Here is a 16,465-nt window from a genome sequence, read left to right on the forward strand (position 1 = left end):
TCTTCGCATTCAGATTTTTGGAAAAGCAGCATGTTTTCTAGAGCGTTTAGCCATAATAATAAAAACTATTAGAAACAAAGCTTAAAAAATCACTCTAAGCATGGAATTAACCTGAGTTTCACTCTTTAAACTGACTAAATTAACCTTATTATTGTATGCAGTAAATGCTTAAAAAAAAGACACAGAATACTGATTTGAATTACTTTTGTACTTATTCGCAGTTTGCATCTACGCCAACATTTTTTTCTTTATTATAGTAACGAATCATTCTGTGTAAGGCTGTAATTTAATCGCTGCTCCGTCTTAAATGTGGGTTTAAACTTCACTGCTTGGTTAATCACGCTCGATGCTGCAGCAGGCAGCTTTCTGCCTTCCTAAAAGAAATCTCAGCTCATGTGTTAAAAGCGCTTCATCTGCATTCAGGATTTCTACTGATGCAGCTTTTTCCTTCTTCCAGCAGAGGGCGTTGTAGCTCTCTGTAGCTCTCAGTGCTGCAGCAGAAGCAGTTCTTTATCTGCCCTGACACTCTCACTGTCGCTCTGTGGTTCTTTATTTCACTACAGAGGGAAAGTTAATAATTATGCTGTCCAGTATTTTAATCTTCACATGAAAGTTATGAGTAACTATGACAACTGCTGATCTTGCTTCAGCCTGAATGCGTTTGTAATTATCACCAGGCTGTCTGGTTTGAGTTCCGCCTGTCTGAAGCGATGTTACCTCCTGTTTGGCTGAACTGATGCAACTGTGCTGCACGAAATGGAGCAATAGATTCATGGCTGTAATGACCAAGCTGTCAGTATCCTCAGGTTTCCCAGTAATGGCATCTGTGATAGCTGGAATTACCTCCTTCAGCATGTAGAAAAACACATAAACACAGTTTTTACTTTGTATTATCAAATCCTCTATTATTTTGTTTTTCTAAATGAACAAGAGTTTACCTTTTCTTTAAATAATGTGCTGCATGTTTGTTGTTTTCCCCTCTATTTGCAATTAAATTAACTCCTCTTGTTGTTGCTGCAAGTTTCTAAATGAGCAAGAACGTTTAATGGAGCTTATTCTACGTTCAGCACATTATAGATGGCTTATGAAGGATCCGGTGGTTATTACACTGAGTAACATCACCTCACCTGGCAATTTACAAAATATATCTGCTGGTTGTAATCATCCAATATGATCCACTATGAGCAACATGCTTATCAATAACAGACCCCAGTTAATTGTCAGCATCTTTTCCATGAGGGGGCTGACAACTGGCTCAGTTTAATTTGTCCAAGAGTTTCTTTTTTAGGGACAATTTTGGACATGAGTGCATGACTCAAAAACATTTTGTGACTCAGCTTTTTATTTCCTGCAGAAACACAGTTTGCCGCTGTATTAAGCTAGTATTTGTGTTTGTTGTAATATTATCATACAGTACTGTGAAAAGTTTTTGTCCCCTAACTGATTTCTTGTGTCTTTGTGTTTATTGTCACACTTAAATGTTTCAGACACTCAGACGCAATATATGAGGAAAATAACCTGAGTAAATACAACATACAAGCTATTCAAGCCAACCTGGGATCTTGCAAAAAAAAAAAAAAAAAAAAAAAAAAAAAAAATATATATATATATATATATATATATATATATATATATATATATATATATATATATATATATATATATATATATATATATATATATATATATATATCCTGTGCATGCGTGGAGAAAACCCACGCATGCACAGGGCGAACATGCAAACTGCAGATAGACGGGGGCCGGTAGTGGAACCCAGAACCTTTTTGCTGCAAGACAACATCTCTACTAAATTCGTAGAATTTAGCTGTTAACGGTGTTTTGTCACACCTGTACATGTTGAGCAGCACGTTTGTGGTGTGAATGTCTTAATTATTACCCACCTGTCGTACTCAGATATAACTTTCCACAGACTTTATGTGCACATCCAGCAGAATCAAGGTTTCCCGCAGAAAACTCGCTAACCCGGGTGGTTGAGGCGCTCAGCAGTGGTGGGAAGTAACAAAGTACTGTACTTAAGTACAATTTTTGTGTATCTGTACTTTACTTAAGAAGATTTAATAATGGATACTTTCTACTTTTACTCCACTACATTTTACAGTAAGTATCTGTACTTTCTACTTCACTACATTTTTACAAAAGTGTTGCGTTGCTTTTTTTTCAGTTAAAATGTGAAGTTCAGGGACTTAAGGTGGCGCCGTAAAATCCGAGCAATATCGTAACTTACGTGTCTGTTGTCACCCATCGACTCCACCTTTACTCGCAGGCGAAGCTCCAAGACATGCGCAGTGGTTTCCTCTGAGCGGGAGGAGATGTCTGTCTAATCGACAGTAATATAATAGCGCTGCATAAATTGATATAACAACTTGGAAAATCAGCAGCGCTTCGCTTTCACAGACGGTGGGACTTTGTCCAACCTTTAGCGTCACTTGGAAGGAAAGCTTAAAGAAAGGTAAGCTCCGTGGACGTGTTAGCTAGCTGTACAGAGACACATGTTGCATCTGCGACGAAAAAAATGTGTCACTCATGCACTGAATTATTTTGTGGAGGTGTTGACTGAGGTGTCGAACAACGCTGTGACCAAAGTCTGCATTGATATGACATTTAGGAACGATCCGATTCTTCTGGACGGATCTTTACTGATTACATTTATTTCAGCTCTAAGTATTTAATATCTAGTTTTTTTTATGGGAATGTGGATCTTTCAGATCAATTTGAGAAGTAATTTTGATAGGTAAAAGTTAATTTTTTTTGTGTCATGTAGGGTGGGGTGCTGGTCTTGACTTGGTCTTGGGTTGGTGGTCTTGACTACAACTCTGCTACGTGGCTCCTTGGTTGCCTGTCCTCTCCCACCCACCTTCTTTCCATCCCCTTTCTGTTGGATTTCTTTCAAAATAAATGCCACTAGTGGCAAAAAAAAAAGTGAAGTTCATGTTATGATAGGACAGGAGACAAGATGTTTCCATCCCTGAAATTATGATGCATGGAATCACATATCTAAGTCTAAACTATGTTACAGAGTAAACGAAATAAAAACATGCTTTATCTGTGGCATTGTTCATTAAAATGGCACATTTCTAATGTATTAAAATTAAATATGATCGGTACACTTAATGATATTAGCAATTAGGTAATCCATTCAGCAAGTACTTGTACTTTTAATACCTAAGTATTTTTAAAAGCCAGTACTTTTTTACTTTTACTTAAGTACAAATGTTAATGTGGTAGTTTTACTTTTACTTGAGTACATTTTTGTCTGTGTATTTGTACTTTTACTTAAGTACATTTTTTGAGTACTTTCTCCACCACTGGCGCTCAGCAGTCATTCGTCCTGCAGTCTGCAATGTTTTTGAGCTAAAAAAATGTTTAAAGTTGACAGGAAATTTAAAAATATCACTTGATAATTATGTTATTGGAAGATCTGAAGATTAATATCTGAACATGAAGTATAGTCTTAAAAAACTGCAAATATTAAAAAAAACTTAAGTAAGCAATGCTAAGCCTGGCGGGGCCACAAGTTAAGCCTCATAGCCCGCCAGGTTTGTAATACACTGCGGGAAACCCTGAGAGTGTTTTCATAAAGCAGAAAAACTCAATCAGGTTGTTACACTTGTGTTTACTTTGTTTTCTTAAGTAACTTGAAGGACTATTTATCAGTACAGACAAGCCTTATTAGACTGTCTGCCGGGTTATAATCATCAGGTTGCCTTTCCTCAGCTTTTGTTTCAATCATTGTGTTTTTTTTTTGTATCGACTGGAGACTCGCCGATTCTGAATTTAAAGCCCCCAGATTATCGACTGCTGCTCCACCAGAATGATGAGGATTTTACGGCTCAATGTTGCCCTTAAGAGTCCTTCATATTTTGCGCTCTCCCGTTGTGTTGTTTCTTTATTATTATTATTATTTCCTGCTCCTGCAAAACGATAAACGACCCCGCTTGTACTGTTGCATTTTCTCCACCCTCCTTCCCTCTTGTACCAGTGCCGTTGTTTTCATTTAGATGCCTCCTGCATGTTGTTTCTGATGGAGTCTGAAGAGCCCTGCTCAAGTTGAAGAGCGCAATCAGGAATGACAAACACCGCCGCAAACACCAGCACACCGACGCGCGCGCACCCCTGAGTCCATCAGTATTTATCTCATCACTGTGGTTGTGTGATTTAAAGTGAAACAAGGAATTCATTTACCTGCTGAGGGAGGAGGGATCGTTCTTATAACCTTTCATCTTTAATCCTGCAGTCTCATTTGTAGTGCAGCCGTGTTTCCCTTTAATGTGGCTCTGAGGTTGTCAATGTGTGTCTGATCGTAATTATGGCACTGTAGGGAAAGACATGGAGGGACATCATCATTAAGATCGGTTTGAGGATCAATATTAGGACCTTCAGGAGAAAGACTCTGTCATTTACTGCTAGAAATAGGCCTTCCCTCCTGCTGCCACTGAAACAGATACTTCATCCACAGCTGGACGACTTCAATATGACAACAAAAAGCAGAGTTAAACAGAAGTTTTTATATTCCTTTATATACGTTAAATGTGTTTCAACAATATCAGGCCAATATGGAAGATTTGTTTGGTTGGTTGTAACTATAAAGATGTTGTTGTAACTGTGTAGAGGAACCGATTATAGAGATTGGAGGCTTCTAATATGGGCAACATGAGCGTCTTGAAGGGGTGATTCGCCCAGGGCGCCAGCTGCTTCTGATCGGGGGTGCAGAAACGTTTTAAGGGCACGGGCGAAGAACGTTTGACTTTTTTCATAACATGCAAACATAAATCTTATCAGCTGCAGCACAGTTCACAAAAGAGACAGAAACAACAACAGAAAAGTCTCCATTTGTTTCTTGTCTTTAAATATTAGACAGGCGTCTTCACTTCCTCTTTCAAAAACAGATTTTTTCTCATCAGCATTAAGCCCAGTGTGAATTGACTCGCCTGTTCTATTTTACGAGTGTTGCATATATTTCATCTCTTGCTTTTATTTTATTTTTGTACAGTTTCTGGGGAAACTTGCTTATCTTTAAAGGTAATTTATCAATAAATTGGATTTCGATTTGATGTTGTAAGAGCCATTGCTTTAACGGTTTCTGTTTCTTCTAAACTCTGTGATTAACCAGCATAACGATGTTCCTAAAGTTTTGGTTTTCAAAATGCACGTATTCGCAGATGCAAACCTGCACTAATCAAACAAAAACCCTAAAAGCATTGACATGTGAAGTGAAAAACAACCCTGATCATTTCCTCATCTTGTGCTCCGGGATCTGTATTTATAAAAGCGTGTAACCGAAGATCAGTGACGCTCGTGGGAAGCCAAGGCTGGACCATGTGGTCTGATCCCACAGATGAGCTAATGTAGCTCAAGCTGCAGAAGAAGTTAATACTGGCTTCAATAGAAATACTTCAAAGTACACAATGGATTGCTGCTTGTTGCATATGGGTGAAAAAAATCAGACGAAACTTTATGAAATATATCCATAAACTAACTTTTGTCAGTAAAGTAACCTTTTTTTAATTATTTATTGCCACATTTGTATATTCGTACTTAAATATTTATGCTTTTTTGTTTAAGAAATGCAAATATTTATGCCCCTTTGTAATCTGAGCAACCCAATGCAGAAATAGGTGAAAGTTATTGATTACGAAGCCTCTCGGGGTTTTGTTCTCCATGACAACCACTCTGGAAAATCAGCATCTCGCGTCTCCTCTGCCTGCACGCCCCCAACCGTCAGCTCACATCCCAACCTTCAACTCGCCCTCACTTCATCCACTGCTGCGCTCGTCCGTGTCTCAGGGGAGATCCGAGCCAGCCGGTGGTGAGTCTGGATTTAAATAAGTGGATATACAATCAGAGTCAGAGCTGACAACGGTGAATTCCTGAAGCATCCTGCATTACTGCAGGATTGTTTGCGTTTAGGAGTTTAGTGGTGAAACTCGACAAATCAGTGTGCAGAGACGGCGTTGCTCTCCTGTTGTGGCCTGATGGTGGAGTGGATATGTCAAAACTAATTATGTCTACCCAAATCAAACAAAATGGCTCCTGTTAGCTCCTGCATCTACATTCTCCATGCAAACCCAACTTTATAATGCACACACACACACACACACACACACACCTGTCTGCTGGAAGAACTCGGTGTTTGCAAATCACAAGAAATCCTAAAGCTCTTAATATATGGACACTTTAGGGCTGCTAGGTGAAGGTTATTGGTCTAAACTGATTTGTGTTGCTTGAGGAAACGACACATTTCTCAAGATTCTCTAAAGATATGTAAGGGATAAATAATTTAATAGGATATAAAAAAACTAACAGTGTAATAAACAGTTTTGTTTTGTTCTTTTTATTCGAGTCTCCAAGTCAAACGTACTTGATTTGTTAAGATGCACAAAATAATGTCATTTATTGCACCGTGAAAAAAAACATTGTGACAATTTATTTAACTCTGATTGTTAAATACATTCCTGTTTGCAGCTTCCATAGCCAAACACAGATTGTGTTTTAAGCCAATTTTGAAAAACCATAGCGCGTTTTTTATGCACACCTTGCAAATCTGAAAGGATCGTCCTAATCAATTCACACTTCCACTGACATTTACAGTAACAAGATACGCTGCGGTTCCTGGTCTCTCTGCGTCACGTGATCTGCTCTGCATGGTTTACTCAGACGTCCCAAACTGCCCAGGAGAGCACAGCTGAAACAATAAGTATTGAGCTGCAATATGTTCATAGCAAAACAAGAAATTATGAAGCAGGAGAACAATGTTTTTCTGTTGGCGTAAAGATGAAAGCAAATATGGAGTCTATTTTCTATATTTTTCGCTGATCATATATGCTTTAGAAGCTGCCAGGTCAGGGTGAATGCTGTTTCAACTTATCAAAATAAATTACGTGTTGTTCCTCGCTACTGAGGGCGCAGAGGTCAAGATTTACAACCCACTTCACTGCATCCTTGACAAAAAAGTGCATTATTAACAGCTTGGCTGTGTTAAAAATGCAATAATATATAAACTGTCTTCCATGCAGAGGACTTGGAAGATGGGAAGATTACAATCAGACACTTATTTTCTGCAACAATTAATTTAAAACAAGACAAACAAGCAAGTTATAAGAAAACGAAAAATCTAAGTCTAAACTGTAACCATTAAAATGGCATCAAAGTTGTTATTTCCAACGGCGTTTCTCTCTTATTTGTGCCGCTGTGTGTGCTTGTTAGTCCATGTCCTGTCAAACTGGGAGCAAAGCTGAAGAGGAACTTTTAAATTAACAGGTTGGCACATCAGAGTCCCTTCCCATCAAATGCACACACGTCGAGTCATTTCTGAGCGATATTCACTTAAACTCCGCTTTTTTAATGAGTGAAATTTGCCCCACGAGCTCAGTGAACGACTCTCCTCCGTAATCGGGTTTTATATGTGCTGAGTTTTACCATCGTTATCGTTGCTTCTGATCCATTCCAGCCATTAAACCGAAGCGCTGTGGTTCCATCTGTGCGTCTGTTGCTGCGTAGTTTGTCTCCTAATGTTGACATGCTTTTATGTTAAAGTTTGTGATTGTCTCATTTACCCTACCATACAAGCACTGTAAGACGGAGAAGCTGAAATAAGAGTTTTGAGGTTTTTCTGATGATCGCCACAGGATCACCTCAGCACATGTTTCTGCTGAAAAAGGAATCGAGTTCTTTAAAGGCGTGAGAGAAAAGGGAGTCAGATCAACAGGAAGACATTTACTGACTGGACAACCTGCAATTTGAACTGTCTACTCTGGGCGTTGTTATGATGAGAACCTCACATTAACTCTGCAGTGCTTTCTTAAATATATGGAAGAGTGCAAGCATTTAATCCTCTAAACCACAGACTTTAGTGTATATAATGGTGATTTTATGTGACGTGCATCGTTGAGAAGTGGAAGGAAACGTGGTATTAATTTAGATCAATAAAAATCAGGAAGGTGTGACGTGGATTTGTGTTACTCTGATGCCTTCAAATATACATGTGTGTAACTCAAGCTCAGCAATAAAACCAGAGGCCCTTTGTAACTCTGGAGGAACTGCAGAGATCCACGACTCAGGTTGGGGGAAGCTGTAGACAGAACAACAATGATCATGCAGTCAACATTTCTGGCCTTTATAGAAGAACAGGAGGAAATAAAGGTGAAAGAAGACTAGCAGAAAACTCTTAACTGAACATTTTGCCTTTTGAATAAAGGCAAAAGGTGTGTAGCCAAAAAAATAAATAACATTGCACTTTGAACACACCATCACAGAAATTATCAGCACTCAGTACCTTGGAGAAACTCCTCCCAACCATGGTGGAGGAAAGGCCATTTTCTACAGGCGTAGCTGCTGCTGGACTCCAGCGAGGAATCTGGAGCTGATTGTAAATAGGCCACCTTGTTGAAAGTCACTGTATGGTGGCACAGATTTTCATTTCTTGCTCGCTCGCTCTCTCTTTTTTTTTTTTTGCTTGCGTGTTTGTTTTGGATAAATGGACTTTACAGTGAGTCAGTGTTGACTGGCTGAGCTACTGTATTTCTCTGTAGCGGATGTTGTCTGCCTGCCTAGATGGGTTTGTGATTGATAGCACTGTCTTTGTCTGAGATCTGGGTATATCTTATACATGTCTTGTCTATCCTTTTGCTTTCTTGATTCAACCAATCACCAAGCAAGTCAACTGCAATGTTCTATACACAAGTTTTTAATATCTGCGGCACTGTTTGTCCTGCACAGTTAAGCCAGTCAAGCATTTTCAAATCAACCTGTCCTGCAGACTCGGCTCATATCATCAGCATGTGTTTCTGTTCCAGTGTTTGTTTATTTCTGTTTTCTTGACCAAACCTCACTTAAGAAACTGCTCAAGGCATCTTCACTGGCATCTGCAGCTGTGTGCTCATCTGCCCTCCATGTGCGTACAACCTCAGAGTGACATATGCTGCTGCTGCTGCGTTTTGCTGTATTTCTTCCTGCTGTGTGACGTACACACAAGGTCAGTGTGGTGGGTGAGCTGTAGAGTATTTGAGGAATTTCTGAGGGCGTCTGCCCGAAATCAGACATGCACAAAAATGGAAACCCACATCTATGAATGCCTTCGCATGCATGAACATTTTTATGCTGCCGTCAGACAGCTTTTCTGTCTTTGTCTTGCACACCCTCACACATGCATTTGCACACTCTAGTGCAGTAACACCAGAAGCAGATAGAGGATGCTGCAGGATTGTGGAAATGACCTGGCCAATCGGCTGGCAGGTTTTTTTTCCCCTTTTTTTTTCAGAGCCCGGCTTCCCACTGGCACATCTTCTTCTCCTCTTTTTTTCCCTCCTCCTGACGGTCGTCGTCTCTCTCCATCTATCCGTGTCTCTCTCCATCTACCATCACCCCCTCCACCCAACACCCCCCACCCCGGTCGTCATCTTCTGGGATTAAAATTGGCTGCAGCCGGTTGCTGTGTGCCGGAGCAGCAGTTGGGAAGCAGAGGAAGACGGGGAAGACGGGGAGGTTTCACCAAGGTAAAGGAAGATGTGATGTGTGGCGGTGGGATGTGAAGCTAGAGGACGCCAGGGAGGACAGGCTGTCAGTGGATTTATACCTGTGGAGAAGGACGTTTTTTTTTTTTATATCAACATCTGGGCCAGCTGCTGTTGAGGTGCATGGATCTCACTCCCTCTTCACTGTCTGGCTTTCTTCATCTCAACCTCTCGCGCTCTCTCTGTCTTTCTCTGTGTGTGTGTACTAGTGTGCATGTATTAATATGTGTGTGTCGGTGTCTGCATGCCCAGCACGAAGCCTGTGCCTGAATACAAAGCAGAGTGGTTTATCAGAGAATCACGGCAGGCCTGATGTTGATGAAGGTTTTACCCTTGCTTCCTTTTTCCTCCTCACTCCTCCTCTGGCTTTGCTGAAAACGGCGATGAAACGGTCTCGGTTTGTGTGAGCGGACGATGCATTATTGTTTTCTGAGAATCACAGAGTCACCTGTGTCAGGGACTCGTGTGCATGTGTTTGCACTGGGGCCCAATGCGTTTCCACTCCAGTGCAATGTGTCAACCCCCCCTGACAGGTAGGCGCTGCATCAACTTGTAGGCCCAAGGCTGTTGACTCAGTTTGGCAGGAGGTCAATATTGTATGCATGAGTGGCAAGACATGTTTGTCATTTGTAAATGCTTAGGATGTAACCTCATCCCTTCCGCTGTCGGATGTGATACTATTGCATACCAAATGTTGCGTGTAGAGCGAGTTCCCCTCCTCTCGTCCTCCTGGGCTTCTCTTGTTTTAGATGCAGGCAGGAGAAACTATTTGTGGACCTTCTCATGAATCTTTCCCCGCTCTTTACTCCACTGCGTGCAGTTGTGTTATTTGCTCAGTTCTACTGTGTTGCACTTCAGTGACTTAATGACAAGAAAAACAGCTTATACAGCATGTAATATATGGAAATAGAGAAGCGTAGAGAAAAGGGGGTGCAAGCTGTTGTCCTCTGTAGCTTTTGTTACCTGACCTGCTGACACCGCACATTAAGTCCCTGTGGGATCACCGGTTTACACAATTACCCTGACGTGTGTGTTTGGGTCACTGGTGGCACTGGTTGGCTTGATTTGGCTGTGAAAGTTTGTAAGAACTACAAGCCTGAATGCCTTAAACATTCCATTTGTAACTTGTATTGCCAAACATATCTTTAATTGTGACGTTTCAGTCAACAGAAATGGCCCAAAACTTCCACAAAACTCAAAGGTTTCCCCACTGTCTCTGGCCTTACAGTACAATATGGTCACTTCATGTGTAAGAGATGATGAAGGCATTATAGACATAAAATCCCCTAGAAAGCATATTGTTTTTACTATTGCTGCTAACAGTTTAGTCACTCTGCACAATGAGCCAAACTCACTGGTTTCCTGACTTGCAAGTTAAAACATCAAAAATTTAAAATAAACTTGAAAACTTATAATTGTCTAATGTTGCGTTTAGAAGATTTACCTCCCAAAATATGAATTCTGACTTGAAAAGTTGGAGATTTTCAATGCCTTTATGTGAAAATTGATTAAGTGCTTTCTAAGTGTATATATATAGATAAATCACAAAATTACTCAAATTCCAGACAGATTAAGGTTTAATCCATGCACCAATGACCTGAGGTAACATTATGAAGTGGCTCTGCCAGAATTCAGTCTTGAATCTGATAAAAAAAATTGTGGAAGGAGGCAGGAGATAAAATTATGGTGATGCAAAAAGCTGATCAATAAATCCATCTTTGTCTACACGCACTTGTTCTTGCACGGTCAAGGGTTCGCTGGGGCCTGTTTCCAGTGGTGACTGGGTGAGACATAGCTCACACACTGGACAGTCCACAGGACAATCACAGGGCGAAACAGAGACACAGAGGACAGACTCACACACTTAATGACAATTTAGTGTTATCATTTATCATAACAGTCAACAGGTTTTTAGACGGTGTGAGGAAGCCGGACGACCCAGAGAGAACCCACCACACATGGAAAACATGCAAACTGAATCCAGAACCTTTTCACTGCAAGGCAACAGCAAAACCAACCGTGCCACCCTGCAGTCCAAGATTGTGATTACTGTAATACCAATCATGATGTTATAGTTAATTATTCAGAAAGGTGTAAAAAATAAAAAAATAAAAATGGACATTTGGTAAAAGCAAAAAAAAACTACATATTTCTCGTTGAATGATGATGAGTTTCAACTTAAATCTTCCAAGATGATAATTTTGGTCTCAGATGAAGTTGCAAAAAAAAAAAAACAACAACAAGCAAACAAACAATTTCTTGCATTTCTTAGGGTTTGAACATGTTTGTAACAAAGTTCCTACAGTGATGAATTACATAAATCCAGAATGAGACACATTATTACCTGTTGCTGCCAACTGTTGTTAGCACATCTATTGCTTTTCCATCTAGCAAGTTGAATATTGCCCATGTCGCATTTCACATATTTAGAAAATAGATGTTTTTGGGTCAGGGTTGGATAAATAAAATATGTCATAAAGTTAGAAAACAAAACATGACAAATCAGGATAGTACTATATCAGTGCTATAAATTATGAGTACATTTTAACATGTTTACTGACATGTTTCTGGTCAGTAAACATGTTCCTCCAGGGGTTAAATCATTTAGGTTTAGAGAAAAACACATTATCCTGCTGGTCCAAAAACATGACTGCTAGGTCAATTGTTTATTGTTTAAGTATAAGTGTGTCTGTATAATGTTGTGAGTGTTGCCCTGTGATGCTTTAGCGTCGTGTCCCAGGATATAATCGCATGATATTCCTAAGTATGTGGTTATATACATAAAATGCAGGTCAAAGTACAATTTATCGACTTTCTACAGTTATTAAAGTCAGCCACATTCTTATTGCCTTCGTTGGCTTGGTCATTGAAACCAACCAATAACGAACTCATCTGGTTTCCTGTCTAACAACTTGAATAAGGAGTTCTAGTGACTCCTGAGAAAAACGGGCTTTGAACAAGAAAACCTTACAGGTCCCTGCTGCTCCACATCAATATGTAAAAAATATACTGCTCAAAAAAATAAAGGGAACACTTAAGTGTTCACTTAAGTGTTTAAGTGTTCCCTTTATTTTTTTGAGCAGTGTATATTTTTATAATAGTTACCTGCTGCAGCTTTGATGGAGGGTTCTCTTTCAGGCCAAAAAACTATTAGCCACCGTGGCTAATTGTCAGCCATCTTAATTAGCTACATGCAAAGTTGATTAGCCGCGACCTAATTACAGAGATGCTTAAAAAAGAAACTTCTATGGTTTAAACTGAGGTCAAATGTAACTTATTACAAGCTTAGACAATGAACTGTGAGGATAAATTCTATAGATTAAAATATGTAGCGTAGTGTTGGTTATAAAAAATAAAATAACTTCTTAGAATAGCATGTCTAGCTACCGGCAGCTACATCCTGTTTCTCACTGATCAGCAGTGTTCTCTAGAAACCAGATGTTTGTTTAGGTTTGGAAAAGTTTGTACTCCCTGATGTCACTCAGCAAATGAATCTACACTTATTTCTGGCCCAATCTTTGTCAGTTTAAATCAAAGTACTCTCATCTGACTGCTTGTGCTTTCTGAAGTGGCTGAAAATGTACAAATGAATTAAACCGCCTTTTTTCTTAAACACTACTGACCTCCACAAAACATATAAAAGTGTTCAGGCTTGAGAAGAGTAGACTTGTTTAGGAACTGCTGTTTCTTGTTTGAGCTCATTTTAATAGATTTTCGGAGACCATTTGAGCAAAGCGCCTCTTTACACCAGATCCTGACTCAACTCTTTTTATTTTTATTTTTTTAGGGGGGGTAGTTGACAAAGATTTGCGGCACTACCTCAACCTTCGCTTCTCCAAGGGCTCAGTGGACCACGACCACCAGCAGATCATCAGAGACAACCTCTACCTCCGCACCGTTCCCTGTGAGTTTGCACTCTTCTCCTCACTGCTCTTCCACTCTTCTCTGATCTCACTATCCTAATTGTTTCTTCTCCCTCTTTGTTTCTTTTTAAATAAGATGCTCTCAACTCCTCCCAGGGCCCTTTTTTTTCTCTCCTCTTTTTCCTCCCCTTTTAATTTTGCCTCAGGATGATTCCCCTTTATTTCTTTCATCACACACGCGCTCTTTCTCTCCGTCTCTCGCTGTCTATCGCTCCTTCTTTTCCCTCGGTCGTCCGAGGTTTCCACGGCAACCACCTTCTTGTCTGGAGGCTTGCGTTGTCGTGATGCCCTACCCCCTTCAGCACACATTCACAACACACACAGAGATATAAGGAGATAATAACGTCTCTCTTGGAAGTGTTTGGAAAATTTCGGTGTGCTGGACAAACAAGCCGTCACTCAGACGTTTCCTGCCGGCGGGTTCGTCGTGAAATCTGGGTTTTGTCTCTCTCTCTCTCTCTGCGGGCCTTTTGCCTCCTTTCCCCGGCAGGTCCTCCTTCTGTCAATGCATCGAATGGCTCATGAATCAACTCGATGACTGGCTGTTACTCCTTGTTCGTGGAGCATGAGTCAGTGGATTCACAGCCGTGTTTTTTTATTTTTTTGAATCCATTGTTAGCATGCGTTGATCAGACTTTTTTTTTTCTTAAAGTTTAGTTTTGATGTCTTGGTGGTTTGTTACTGAATCCATTGAATGATTCCTTTGCTGGTGTGTTGAGCAACATCTTCCTCTCTCTCTGTCATTACCTCATTTTCACCACATTAGATTTTCTCTTGATTTTAGGTTTGATTTCAGACTCAGAGTGTGAGAACTGAGGCACCTGTAAAGATCAGGTTGTGATGTCATAACCTACCTAGCAGTTCGCCATTGACAGCATTTTCCTTTTTTATTTTTACAAAACGCACAGTCTGGAAAAGTCTGGTATTTGAGTTTCTGTGCCAGAATAATAGTTTCTATGTTTTCATTCATTTTTTCCTCGTTTACATTGTTCCCTCTCCTTCCTTCCTTTTCTTTCCTTCCTTCTTTCTTTTGTTCTTTCCTTCTTCCCTTCTTTCTTTCATTCGTTCGCTCTTTCCTTCCTTCCTTCTCTACTTCATTCCTTCTTTCTTTCCTTCCTTCCTACTTTCCTTCTTTTGTTCATTCCTTTCTTTTTTCCTTCCTTCCTTCTTTCGTTCATTCTTTTCTTTTTTCCTTCCTTCCTTCTTTCGTTCATTCTTTTCTTTTTTCCTTCATTGATCATTGATGAATGTAAACATCATCAGTGTCTGAAGTAAAAATATCCAGTTTAAATGGTTTCTGTAAGCTGCAGATTAGAGCAGGGTCTCCACCTCTCAGTGTCCTGCATGTTTTAGATGCATCACTGCTGCAACTCAGCTGAATTTAAGGCTGAATCGCCTCTTTTCGTAATTTGGTATTGACACATTTTGGGAGTATGTGTGAATTGTAGCCTCAGTTTCCTGTTCTCTTAGCTGACAGCAGTGGCAGTGTGAGTTAATGTTGCTGCAGACCATTGACTTCAATGCTGGCACGTATTTTCACACAAGATATTTTGCATATCTTGGTTGTAACCAGTTCACCCTGTCTCCTCCTCTGATATAAAACCAGTAAACCAGTGGGATGGTTGAGCTTGATCTGGGTAGATTGGTTTCTGAAATACTCGATGCACCACTCCATAACACTTTCAGAGTCTCTTTTGTTCTCGTTGTGATGCTTAGTTTAAAGTCCAGAAAGGAATCTACATCCAATCTAGATACCTCAACTAAACCTGCACCAAGTTACTTCAATGTGATTGGCTAATCTGTGCCAGCTAAAAATAAAACATTCATTTTGATTAATTAATTACATAGAGATGAACATGTTACCATTTTTAACCAAACTAATTATTTCTTTCTTTCCTGTTTTCTTTTTGTTTTTTTACATATAAAAGTTCAGAGCCTTTGAATTGTGTTTCTGGTTTACCAGTAAACCTGACATACCTGTCATCTGCAAACAACAGTGATGGACGACAACGCCGATTTTAATTTTTGCTTCAAAACAATCTGATGTGAAGCTGGAAAAGACTTGTGTATAAAAAAGAGTTAGCCTAGAACCAAAACTGTTCAACTCTTCAGTATCATGTCAATGTAAAACATGCTGCAGCAGCTCAGATGTCAACTTCCACATTCCACATTTCAAAATAAATATCATTTTCAAAGAAGTTATTGTAAATCGTCTCCTCACTCAGGTACACAATGAGAAATCTGCCTTGTTATGCTTTTATTTTGAAAAATAACTTCCTTTTCTTTGAGGTCAACTTGCTGAGGGCTAGCTAGCTTCATGGAGCGCGTACACAATGGCAGCCAGTCTTCACCTGCAGGGATTCTCTGTTTTTATCCAATTAATCATCAGAATAATGAAAATAATAATCAGTTGCAGCCCTTCTTGGAAGCTGAATATGTATAAAAACAATAACCACCTTTGTTGTTGAGCTCGTATGTCTATTTATTCAATTATTTATCAGTGGAAAAGTTTTTTGAATTGAAAATGTTGCCTATTTTGTCGACCTATTGTTTTGATTAAAACGTTAATTCACTGCAAACTCTAACTAACTCGATTAAAAGTTTTAATCAAGTCCCAGCACTACTAATAAAGTTAGTGTGTATTCTTTACAACATATATCCAGAGTTTTCTAGTCGGAGCAGCCAGTCAGGCATAACCACAGAAGTGATTTGACTGTTTATTATCCTTTTAATTTTTTGCCCAAGGGCAGTCATTCAAGCTGATAATTGTTGTCGTCAGTATGTTAAAGTCTTTTCAATAACAGTGAGGAAGTTATTTCAATATCAGCGATTAATAGCCATTGTGATTAAAAGTTCCTCTGGTAGTGACTCACCGCTCAGAGGACGGAAAGTCTGTGAAAAGCTTAAGTAGCAACACTCTGGTAACGGTGTATCCAGAAGATTTATGTATCTTTTGCAGCTAGTTGCTGTGTTTAACACCAGCGTCAAATTTGACAGTAGATTTGCTGGAAA

The 16,465-nt window shown here is 39.6% G+C and overlaps 1 protein-coding gene across 14 annotated transcripts in view; it reads left to right on the forward strand.

The window, feature by feature from the left end:
* magi2b (membrane associated guanylate kinase, WW and PDZ domain containing 2b) overlaps nt 1–16,465 on the forward strand; it is a 108,194-nt gene that overhangs the window by 13,063 nt on the left and 78,666 nt on the right. For 12 of the 14 annotated variants that reach the window (XM_081608081.1, XM_081608082.1, XM_081608083.1 and 9 more), the window contains exon 2: nt 13,318–13,434. In XM_081608081.1, the coding sequence (XP_081464207.1) occupies nt 13,318–13,434 (117 nt within the window). The other 2 variants (XM_081608086.1, XM_081608085.1) reach the window with 2 other exon arrangements.

Source organism: Poecilia reticulata, chromosome 6, assembly GCF_904066995.2.
Source record: "Poecilia reticulata chromosome 6, P_reticulata-male-v2, whole genome shotgun sequence".
Classification (NCBI taxonomy): domain Eukaryota; kingdom Metazoa; phylum Chordata; class Actinopteri; order Cyprinodontiformes; family Poeciliidae; genus Poecilia; species Poecilia reticulata.